Here is a 12,209-nt window from a genome sequence, read left to right on the forward strand (position 1 = left end):
CTTACGCACACGCATATGACGATAATGGGGAAAGAAGAAGAAGATAGATAAAGAAGATAAACTTTGAATTGCTTTATTAATAATAACAGACTTTGAACATGGACATATAAACAACTTTGAAAGCTTTAAACATACAACTTTGTAAAACTTTGAAACAAGGCAAGCACAGAGCATACGCTTGATAATGGGGAAAGAAGAAGAAGATAGATAAAGAAGATAAACTTTGAATTGCTTTATTAATAATAACAGACTTTGAACATGGACATATAAACAACTTTGAAAGCTTTAAACATACAACTTTGTAAAACTTTGAAACAAGAAGAAAATATAGACTTACAAGAGGAGTTACAAGATTTCTCTCTCTCTTACTCACTCTTTTCACTCTATTTGTTGGCGCTTTATATTTTAATTTTTAAAAAATTTCACACTTTAAAAGTTCTAATAATATATTTAGTTGTATTTTAATTTGAATTGATTTGATTAAATGAGAGTTAAGTAAATGAGAGAATGTTAGAGCCTAATAAATAGATTTTAGGTTTCGGTTCGAATAATACCAAAATGACTAGAATTAGTCCCTTAATTGGTCGGACTTTTACCCTTATAAATTGTTTGTATCTCTTATTTCTTAACAATATGGGATCTCCAACACTCCTGAATTGCAATTGGGATTTGACCTAGACGCTCGATTAACACTTAAAATTGAAATCCTTTTGGAAAGCCGAAAAATTAAGAAATCTGGCCAGATCTGCTCTAATGCCGTATTATAATTTGAATTAATTTGATAAAATATGAGTTAAGTGAATAAGAAAATAACAGAGCCCAACAAATAGATTTGGGCTTGGATCCAACCAATACCAAAATGTCTAGAACTAGCTTTTTGGTTGGTTGGACTTTCTCTCTTATAAATTGTTGGTATTCCATATTAATTTGAGATAACACGATAAGTATTTTATCATGTGTCATTCCTTATAATCATACACTTAAATCCAAATAAAATTTATTAATATGAAAAAGTTATAAATTAATAGAGATTTGAGTATTATAATATTTTCTCTACTTAGTAAATAATTTTATTGGTGAAATGATAGCAATCAGAGATAAATTATATTAATATTTTGTCATATTATACAAATAAAATTGAAGAGATAAAATAATAATACAATAAAATAAAATATAGCATAATATATTTTTTTTGAATTATATGTATAAATATTATTATATTAAATTTTTTTAAGATAAAATTTAAAATTTTTATAATTTATTACAATATGAAATTTATATATTTTTTAAAATTGGTCAAAACTAAAATTAAAATTTTGTATAACTATATAGAAATTATTCATACGAAAAATATCACTATAAAAAGATTTTTATTCTATTGTGACAATTCTATTTCATCTTGCACTGCTGTTCTGTTACGTATACTTTTATTTTATTTTTGATAAATTTATTTTTACTTTAGTTAAATATTGAACAATGCTTATTGGGCTTTGTTTGGGATTATTGCTTACTTTTTAATTGATCAAGCCTTGAATATTATTTTATTTGATTAGAATTTATCAATTTTCATTCTAATAACTTTTAATCCATGAATATATCATAGCATAAAGGGAATGGAAAAAACAAATTTGTAATATGTTATTCTATTAATATCTTATAATATAATATTTTACTAATTTAGTTAAATAATTTATTTTATTTATTAATTAAGAATAGTTTTAGAACTATAAAACTACTAGATAAAATTTATTTTTATCAGTAAATTTATTAATAAAAAGCTAGAATATTCATTTATTATTTCAATAATAAAAGATAAAAATGTTGCCAATTAAAAGATAAACAATAATTAAATTAAAAGAAACAATTAATATTTTTAGATCCTAATAATTATTTGTTTCATATGTAATAATAAATATAATAATAATAATAATATATTTAATTAACAATTCTACGTGAACACATATTCTAGATATGCCAAAAGAATATTATTTTATAATATAATGAGTTCAATTACTAAAATTTTATTTGTATATAGAAGTGGAAAAAAGAAACAAGTAAACAAATAAATTTAATAAAATTTTCTTACATGTTGTTTTAGTATAATTGGTTATGTAAATAATTACAAATTGAGTCAATTGATAATTATTTTTTATCTAATAAAGAACAGACAATGTATTAAAATTAATATTTAAAATTTTATCTGAAATATATATTTATATTTTTAAATTTTAGGTGGTAGATCACTTTCATATTTTAATTTCTAGTGTAATATATACTTTTCAAATAATATTTTTAATAAGTAATATTATTCAATATATTTATGTATTTGTTAGTTTAAATTAAAATAAAAGTATTTTAAAATTCTCAATAAATACAGAGATATCCGTAACGTTAAATTAAGATTAAAATATGTATTTAATTTTTTTTTTTTTTACCGAAACATTGTAAACAACATCAAAACATGAAAACTAGAAGATATCCATAATACAAAAGACTAAACTTTAACAAGAATGTAATCCAGACATTAATTTGATGCCTTAAAATAAAACACCCCTGTTGCTTTTTATACAGAATCAACGCCCTTCTCTTCCCTCCCTTCTCCCTTGCCCCGGCCGCCACAACTACCACCACCACACAAGCCTGGCTTGTAGCCTTTCTCGAGCATCTTCTCAACATCTTCGAATTTCAGGCCTCTGGTTTCAGGTACAAATCGATAGATGAATAGGAGACTAATACTAGAAACTGCAGCAAACAATAAAAATGTGCCTCCTGCGCCAAGATGTTCTGTCATAGTTAAATATGATTCGCTGACGATGAGATTTGCTACCCAGTTCGACACTGCTGCTATCCCCCCTCCTACGCCCCTATATCTCAGTGGGTATATTTCTGAGTTCACTATCCATGGTACAGTACCCATTCCAAATGCATAAATAACTATGTACAGTGCCAGGAGTATAACTGCAGGAAATCCGAATCTACTTGGGCAACCCTGCTCGAAGAACACCCGATGTTCTTCCCCACATGCACTTTTCAGAGCCTTGGTTGAACGCAGGCATGCTCCCGGATGGTACTGATTCATCATAAAACAAGTAAACCAAAAATCAAATCCTGAAACAAGAACAGGCCGATATTGCCTACATGCTAGATCACTGTTAATTGAAGAAGATGGAGGAACTTACTATGCTAGCAGAATTAGAACAGAAACCACAATCTACGTTCAGGCATGACATGCAGTTCCATTTTAATGGATCAGGGGCTGCCACAAAGTTTGGACAAGTAGAATTGGGACCAAAATGTAAAGACTCCATTGAACTAATCTTAGGAGCATGAGCAGAAGCTTCCATAAACACTACGGATGTAGCCACAAGGGAAATTATGATCCCAATCATAGAAATGATCATCAGCCTCCTCCTTCCAAATCTGTCAACAAAACCCATGCTAAGAATAGTGCCAACAGCATTGAGGCCAGAAGTGATGAGAGAGAGTGACAGAGCCATCGATTTTGAAGCAAATCCAGCAAATTGTACAATGGTCGGAGCATAGTACATGATAGTGTTGATACCCACAAATTGTTGAGCAACCTGAACAGTGATACCTGCATAGAGTCCCCTACGGACTACTGTGTTTTTAAATGCACCTGTTACTTTAGATATCATGCCCTCACCAATGGAAGCTTCATCTGCCTTTTCAGCTTCAACTGATAAAGCTAAAGCGGTTATCTCTTTATCCACTTCATCATAAGAATATATTTTCTCCAAGATTCTCCTCGCTTCGTCTACCCTGTTCTGATTACATAACAAGAAAACTATGTTACAGGGCATATATTACTGTCCATCTTGAAGTTGTTGAAACTTGGAAGGCTATGATTTTAAAACCTGTCTATAGAGCCATCTCGGGGACTCAGGAAGTAACAACATGAGAAAAATCTGTACTACAGCTGGGATGCCAGCCACCCCAAGCATCCAACGCCAAGTTCCAGGGGCCTGGAAAAAAGATATGCAAAAGTTATTAAAAGCTTATAAAGTTCACAAGTTCGAGGAAGCATCACAAGCATATTACCTTGGTCAGAGCAAGATTGATAAGGTAGGAAAGAAATTGCCCAGTTGTAAGAAGCAAACCATTAATGCTCACAAGAGCACCACGAATTTTCGCATGTGAGGTTTCAGAAATGTAAAGAGGTGATGTGACGGATGCTATTCCAACCCCAATACCAACAAGAACTCTTCCCAAAATTATAACCCAAGGAGCTGGAGCAATTGCCATAACTAGTGCACCGATGAAGAACACAGCATCAGCAAATAAGATCGAACTTTTCCTTCCAAACCTGTCATTCATATATCCACCACATGCAGCTCCAACTATAGCTCCTGCCACAGTCATACTTACAATCGTCTCCTGCTCATAATTAACATAATTGAACATCAGGAAGCCAAGCCTTCATATCAAAGAAACAAATTAACATTCTTGTAAAGCAGCAGCAACTAACCTGAAGCCATGTATTCTTGTTAACAGATTCAAAATCCTCGCGGATGTATAGCAGAGCACCGGATATATTAGCTAAAGTCACATTTACCAAATTGCATTGATTAGTTCGAACATGCATGAATATTACAACAAGATCAGAAGATAGATTAATTTGCTATGAACTTGAAATGAACCTGTATCATAACCAAACAAAAATCCTCCAATTCCAGCTGAGAGTGCAAGTCTCATAATGTACGGAGTCTCCCATATCATCTTCCAGCATTCTTTGAATTCTGTCTTGTCTGGTTTTATGACAGCCCCTTCCACCATTTTCTGAAGCACAAAATGAAATTAAGCAGGAGTATTCTTGATAAATTCAAACAGAACCTGTATTCAGAGGGAAAAGAAATCCTGTCAAGAACTTGTCACAACTTTACAGTCATCAACAATGTACAGTAGGGAGGAGATATCACATTAGAATTTCAAGAAAATAAAAGATATTTTTTTAGAGTAAGTTCTAGCTAGACCACTGCATCAAATAACAAATATGATTAATGAAGTTCTTTAAAACTAATAACAAAAGTACAAAACAATATAAAATGAAAAATACCCTTAAAATAAAATTTACAATCATTCATCACTTTGATCTACTCAAGAATTAACAGGGAAGAGAAGGAGGTAAACCTGTGAAGAAAGAGCCAATACTTGATGAAAGTTGAAACTGGGATGCAACGGGAAGTGAGGATTTGGCGTTAAGAATGGTAGTGTTTTGTCTCGAACTGCTAGGAGAAAAGGTTAAAAATGAAAATAATAAACTGTGAAAAGAATAGAATTCTTGAACATTTTTATAGTCGGTGATTTATTTTTTTGGATAAGTTTTGTTTAGAAGAAAATGGATAAAGTATAGGCAGAATGAAATACGTTATGAAGATCCCTACTTCCCATTTTAAGGAAATCTTTTTTCAAATGCAGAATGGGAAAAAATAGTTGGAATTGGCTGGTGTATATTTTAACTAATTAATTAATTAATTAATTAAGTTAATCACACAATTAAGAATATGGATAATGGATAATTAAGTACGTGTATAATCATCAATACTGATCTAAAATGTTAATTATCGGAAAGGATAGCACAAATCATAAAAGTTTTCTTTCTTTGAATTTAATAATTAAAAATATGGCTGGTTTTGTATTTCTCACAACCGAGATTCTAAAGGTTTTTAATACTATATTTGGTTAAAATCCGTAAATCGATTTCATTTGAGGATAAGACATAAAGGAAAAAGTAAAATAAAAATAATAAAATTAAAAGAAATATTCTGGTATTGTAAAATATATTGACTTATTAACGTAGAATTCTTTTGAAAATTCTACATATTTTATTAGAATTTAGTTTAGTTATAACCAATTTAACACAAATCTGATTATATAGAACTCTAATTAATTTTCATTTCATTCAAGCATATAAACTTTAGATTTGTAAATGAATTCTATAAATTTTATGGATTTCAACCAAATACTATGTGTGTGTGTATATATATATGAATTTTTGGGACCTAATTTTTTTGACATGTGTGCTTATATCTTGACACATCGAATTCCAATTTATGTATAATTTTATAATCTTTTTATTAATTTATTGATTAATAAGTTACATGTCAGCATCAATTTTTCGGATATAGAAATATCTAGATACATGAAAGTTAATGCCTTTTCTCGAGTCTCGCAGGATTGAAGAGGGGCGAATTCAAATTAGGGTTAAGGATAATCAAATCAAAAATTACTTTTCTAGAATCAATTTGCACTCAATTAGCAAAATATATTAATTTCGAGGGGTGAAATGATAGTTTTTATAAGTTTGGAGACTAAATTGTCCAAATTTTTAGAACTTTTCACTTTAAAAAAGCCTGCGAGAAGGACGATCGATGAGCATAAATGGATTGGCTCTATGTACTGCATAATGCAGATTGATTGGTATTCAAAACTGAAGCCGTTTTACGCATATTTTAACTTAAATAACACTAGAAATTAACAAATTTTGATGGATTTTAATGATGTTTATTTTTGAATTTTAAAGATTTGGTTTGGATATTGATAAATAATTATCTGATAAAGAAAAAATCGATTCTTTAAAAAGGATTTTAATGGAGATTGAAGTCTATACGCTCCTTTAGGGTTTCCTAAAACCTACCTCTATAAATAGAAAATTATGACCTAGGGTTAAGGGATTAGCAACATCAATTAGAGGCTACTATTATTGTAAACTTATGTTCAATAAGCAGAGAGTGTTTCTTGGTAACTAGAGAATAAGGTCACTAAAAAAGAACCTTAGATTTGGAAACTTTTATTATAAACAATAGAAGCTTTTCTACATCTCATGCAGCACTGAATTCCCAATCTATCTTTGATTCAACTGCATTATCATCTCTTGAAGCTCGCATAACAGCCATCTATGGCGACAACCTGAGGGTTCCCCTACATCCACCATCATCTATATCATCTTCTAATAAACTGGTTTTTCTATTCTTTTATGTTTTCTTAGAAACATGATTAGGGTTCCTTTTTATTGTTTTATATGTTTTATGTGACTAGAATAGGTTTGTTCTTATGAAATAACATGTTATAATATGATGAGAATTGAATATGATAATAAGAACATACTAGGAATTAAATATGATAATTGGAACATGTACAGTTTTTATTGTGTTTCTTTTTCTTTTAATGATTAGTGATATGATTAGGGTCGTAGGTTAGATTTATAATCCTTCCATGTCCTTATAATTAAATGTTTTTAGGGTTCCATGATCACAATATGATATTTTGTCGTTTTGGTTTACTGTTAGTTTCAAATATTCTAGGGTTTACATGTCCATTAGGTTTTTTTTATTATTCAATATTTTTATGTGTTATTTGTTCAATCACGCATTTCTTAATGGTTTTTTTTTCTCTTTGTGCATGAAAGCATGGCTCTAGGATGTGGAAGTTGTGAAGAAACAAAGAAAAATCTCTTGTATAAGCTCTAGAGCCGATCGGCTCTATGTTGAGCTGATTCGGCTCTATGCCCATAGCCGATCGGCTTAAATCCCTCCAGGCCCTAATTTTAGTTTTTCATGGATTTTGAATTTATTTGTATACTATAACTAGATTTTAGGCGTTTCTATTTCATTTTTTAGTTGTAGGCCGGGTTGTAATAGCTAGATTTACTTTTTGTATTCTTTTTTTATTTTGCTTATGCATGCCAAATAACTGTAACAAGATTGATTAATTAAAATGGGTCACATAGACTTTAGGTTAAAATTAGACCTAACACGAAGAATGTAGTCCATTAGGCTAATTTGTAACGACTCGAAAACTAGATCACACTTTGGCCCCCATTAGCCTCACGATTTTGTCCCTTTGGCGGGTTCGAGAACTTTCGAGGAGGTCACCCATCCTGGAATTTCTCTAAACCAAGCACATTTAACTTTAGCGTTCCTACAACTTCACAACCAAACAATCAAAAGGCGCCTCATGTGATTAGTTCCAACTCTTTACATATATGTTATCAATCATTCTTGTCTCGTTTTGATGTGCAATTCGATTCATTCATGTACCCCCAATACCTTAGATTGCTGCCATCTTAGAAGCCGCTCCTTGTCTAGGCATCTTATCTCTTGCCCTGGCGTCCACTTCCCGTCCTCATTGGACCGCTAGGCCAGGTTGTCACATACCCACTAGCTTCTGCCTGGTTCGTCTTCAAACACCACATATCTACTAGAAGGGTCCTGCTCTAATACCATTTCTAATGACCCAAAATCAGATCACATGAGATATTGTGCTTTGGCCCCCACTAGCCTTACAGTTTTGTTCATTTGGCTAGTTTGAGAACTTCCCAAGAGGTCATCCATCCTGGAATTTCTCTAAACCAAGCACGTTTAACTTTGGAGTTCCTACAACTCCACAGCTAAACAACCAAAAGACACCTTATGTGATTAGTTCCAACTCTTTACATATATGTTATCAACCATTCCCGCCCCATTTCAATGTGCAATTCGATTCATTCATGTACCCCCATACCTTAGAGTGCTGCCATCCTAGAAGCCTGCCAGAAGCCGCTCCTTGTCCAAGCATCCTATCTTTTGCCCCCACATCCACTTTCCGCCCTCATCGGACTGCTTCTCTAGGCCAAGCTTTCACATAATTAATCAAAATTGGTCTTAAAATCTAAAATCAATATAGCCTTAGTGGGCTTTTACCATGCTTTAGTTAGGTCAATTGGGCTATATTAGAATTTAGGTTCATATAATTGGGCTTCATCATAATAAGTAGTCCATCTAGAATTAAAGGCTTTGTAGAACAACTTGTAATTGGGCTAGACTAGTAAGGCTTTATCCATAATTGGCGATTTGGATTAATAATCTTAACGTGGGTTGGGCTTAATAAAAATGGTTAGACCTAAGCAGATTTTATGTGCTATATGGTATGCTTGTATATGAACTGATGTATTTATAGGTAATAATTTGTTAAATAATAAAATTAAAGACTAAGATACACAAATAAGGAAGTTAGGTTCCAAATCTATCTCTAAATTTGTAGCGTAAACTTTCTTAAAGAATCTTAGAAATACTCATTAGTAAAAGTGTCCCGGTGAATTACTTGGGTGGTGACTCCCATCTCCGGCCTAGTCTCAATGATTAGTTAGTGTGTTTCCAATTAGGTTGAAAAGTTTTATAGTATCGTAGTCACTAAAGACACTTGGGTGTGCGCATGAAACCGCCGTCCATAGCGTCGACTCCACTAGGGATAAGAGAAGCTAATTCTAGTGTCTGTTTGCCTTTGATTTTGTTATTTAACAAATTATTCTTGCATCACTACACCATTTTCACACATTGTGCACTTTGGTCCCTATAGTCCTAATGGTGTCAGTTAGTGGTTCTTTAGTTCCACTCGAATCTTAGAATTATGATAGTGGCTAACCATCACTCATAAATAATGAGTGAATTTCCCTGGTCGCATGGACACTTGAGTGGGGAGACGAGCCAAGGAAGACCACCTTTTACTTATGGGAGCCTTTATCCTTATCCAAGTCTCAACTTAATGTAATGATAGTAGTAATCTCCCTTAGGTACCCTATTGCTTGCTGTATGAAATGTTTCTCCTTATAAGTGTCTAAAGCCTAAGTGTTCGAAGCCTTGACCCAAAATATGTGGAATCAGGACCTCAGCCTAAAATATGTAGACTTTTATACTTATATTGAGAAAGATTGCCTTATCTGTTTTAAATCTACTTTGAGAACTTATGACATACGCATCGGGCCTACTATCCCTTGTTGATAAAAAGCCCAAACCTAAAATCATAAGAAAGAAAGACTCACCACGAACCGTGTGCGGAAGTAATAAGGTTAGAAGGATGAATTGTATATTAGTATGTGTGTTAACCCTTTTCTTTTTCTTTCTTTATACATGTCATGTGCATCATGCATCTCACACATTGCATGCATCACACTAACCCTTATTTCTCAGCCATATAGATTCTCTTATGGGTTGGAGAGGTAAGATAGTGGGAGGCTGGAAATGGTACCCATTTCTCCGAGAATCCGAGCTTTAGCACAACATCTTGAAACCAAGGCGCTAAGCTACTGAAGCTACATCTGAAATGGCCAACGAAAGAGCTAATGAGCAAGACGTTGAGTCCTTTAAAAATTTTATCGTTAACGATTTGTAGGGTGTGATTTGGGAAGAGCTCTACTAACTCTTCACTGGGATGGCTGTAAATCAAGCCCCACTTGTTGTTCTAATTACACTAGTTAATCCCCCTATTGCTGTTGACCCGGCTGTAGTTGCTGCCAAAATTGCTGCTGTCACTACTAATGCGATGTTGAGGACCCAACTAGAAAAGGAGTGCCCCATAATTTTTAGGACTTTGATGAAGTTTTACTAGACCAGGCTAAGAGGGAGACTGCCCTTGCCACTAATAAAGCTGTAAGTGACTTGAGCGCTAGGCTTGACAAGATGCAAGGCATGTCGAAAATCAAAGGTTTGGACCCTATTTATGATTTCGAAGAGCTAATTTTGACAAGCGAAGTAAAACTGCCTGCAGAGTTCAGAATGCCTGAGATGAACATGTTCAATAGTACTGGTGATCCGAGAGTTCATTTGAAACAGTATGTAATAATCATGGGAACTACTCAGTTGAGCAGAACCCAAATTGTCAAGCTATTTATGTTGTCTCGCTGTAAACCAGTACCATGGTTTGGAAAAATCCGCCAAAGCTGAATGATGTGATTTATGTAATCTTTTGTCAAGCAATACAATTATGATACTCATTCGGAAGTGTCAATTAGGAATCTCGAGTCCACCAAGCAAAAGCCAAATGAGTCATTCTCTGATTCCTTGACTAGATAGAGGAATAAGACTAGATTAATGAAGAACAAACCCTCTGTAAAGGACCAAGTTCGCAAGTTTGAATGGTGGTCCAAAATGTTCTTCCGGGATGGATTGAAAGGTTGCAGACGATGAACCCGAAGACCTTCTTGGATTTGTATGATGACGGACTACAGGTCGAAGAGATAAAAAATGACAAAAGAAGACTGAGAACCGATAGAAGGACGAATTACCATGTTGGAGAGAGCATAATCCTAGATGTGAATGCTGTGCAACAACCGAGGAAGTTCTCCAACTTCGAGCAATCTCTCTATAACATCTTCGAGAGGTTAGTTTAAAATGGCATGCTCTAGCCTACTACCCTTAAGAACCCACCTAAGCCTAATGCACCCGGTTATAAATCCAACACCTACTGCAAATCCCACCAAGCACCCAACCACTATATTGACAACTATATTTAGCTGAAAAATCAAATTCAAGACCTTATTGATACTAGAAAACCAACCGATCCTGACCAACCCAGCACCAAAAGAAATCCCTTGCTGAACTATAGTAACACACTACCCCCAAACCAGGTGTCCATGATCAACTGAGACTTTAGCGAAGAGGAGATCATGAACTCTTTCGAAGACACCCCAACTCGCGCTAGAATCAAAACTAAACCACACACAAAGAACCTTCATTGAGCTAGGAGCGCCACTATCTATAGTGTTCTAATATTTAAAATGGAGTGGAAAACTCAACTTCCAACTGCCAAAGGATAATCCTAAGCCTCACAATGGCCAGTATTATGAGTATCAACGGGCTTTTGGTCATGTAATGGACTAGTGCAACCATCTCAGGCACGAGATTCAAGACTTGATTGACTGTGGTAATAACAAGTTAAGCAATTTCCTCGGTATGAGTGTGAGGACCTACTAGGACAACCTTCAGGAAAATTCAACTTCAAGGTCCAATATTTGAGGTCTCCTTCAGCTGACATTCGAATTAAGGATATTATGCCAAGTGGTTAGGGGTCAGATAATGATCAAACAGCTTGTGAGCCTTGTCTTCTTAAGTTTGAAAAGAAGGGGAAAAAAGTCGGTCATGGCTATCAGCATCTGGTATAGCTCTAAGGATGATTATGAAGTTTGAGAGATCGAGGCCAAGGACATCTAGGCTGAAAATGACTTTGATAAGGAAACTGAGGCAATGGGTAAAGGTAAGGAAGTCGTACAAGAACTAAAGTAAGATAAGAAAGTATATGGAGACGGGGATACTAGGTTACTAGAGTAGTGGAAGAAAGAGAAAAGGACTACTAACATCTAGGAGCTATTAATGCACTCATCGGATCATAGAAAGGCTCTAATCCAAGCCTTATTTGGTAGAAACATTAGCATAACA

The 12,209-nt window shown here is 33.8% G+C and overlaps 1 protein-coding gene across 2 annotated transcripts; it reads right to left on the bottom strand.

The window, feature by feature from the left end:
- Window positions 1-2,391: 2,391 nt before the first annotated feature.
- Window positions 2,392-5,380, bottom strand: LOC8285643 (inositol transporter 4). Of its 2 annotated transcripts, none has more exons than XM_002524931.4 (7): window positions 5,149-5,380; window positions 4,659-4,797; window positions 4,487-4,557; window positions 4,060-4,395; window positions 3,876-3,983; window positions 3,180-3,785; window positions 2,392-3,070 (listed from the first exon to the last, which is right to left on the bottom strand). In XM_002524931.4, the coding sequence occupies exons 2-7, from the start codon at window positions 4,792-4,794 to the stop codon at window positions 2,564-2,566; spliced, it is 1,764 nt and encodes a 587-aa protein (XP_002524977.1). In that variant the 5' UTR covers window positions 4,795-4,797; window positions 5,149-5,380; the 3' UTR covers window positions 2,392-2,563. The 2 variants fall into 2 exon arrangements, with proteins under 2 accessions (XP_002524977.1, XP_015578321.1); XM_015722835.3 differs by having other exon boundaries at window positions 4,659-4,851; window positions 5,149-5,379.
- Between the last annotated feature and the right edge of the window lie 6,829 nt (window positions 5,381-12,209).

This window comes from Ricinus communis, chromosome 6 (genome assembly GCF_019578655.1).
Source record: "Ricinus communis isolate WT05 ecotype wild-type chromosome 6, ASM1957865v1, whole genome shotgun sequence".
NCBI classification, from domain to species: Eukaryota; Viridiplantae; Streptophyta; class Magnoliopsida; order Malpighiales; family Euphorbiaceae; genus Ricinus; species Ricinus communis.

Coding starts and splice junctions, on each gene's coding strand:
- LOC8285643 (XM_002524931.4), bottom strand. CDS start 4,794: ATGGTGGAAGGGGCTGTCATAAAACCAGACAAGACAGAATTCAAAGAA. Junction 4,396..4,486: donor ACAAGAATACATGGCTTCAG/GTTAGTTGCTGC, acceptor AATTATGAGCAG/GAGACGATTGTAAGTATGAC. Junction 3,071..3,179: donor GTTCTAATTCTGCTAGCATA/GTAAGTTCCTCC, acceptor ATGATGAATCAG/TACCATCCGGGAGCATGCCT.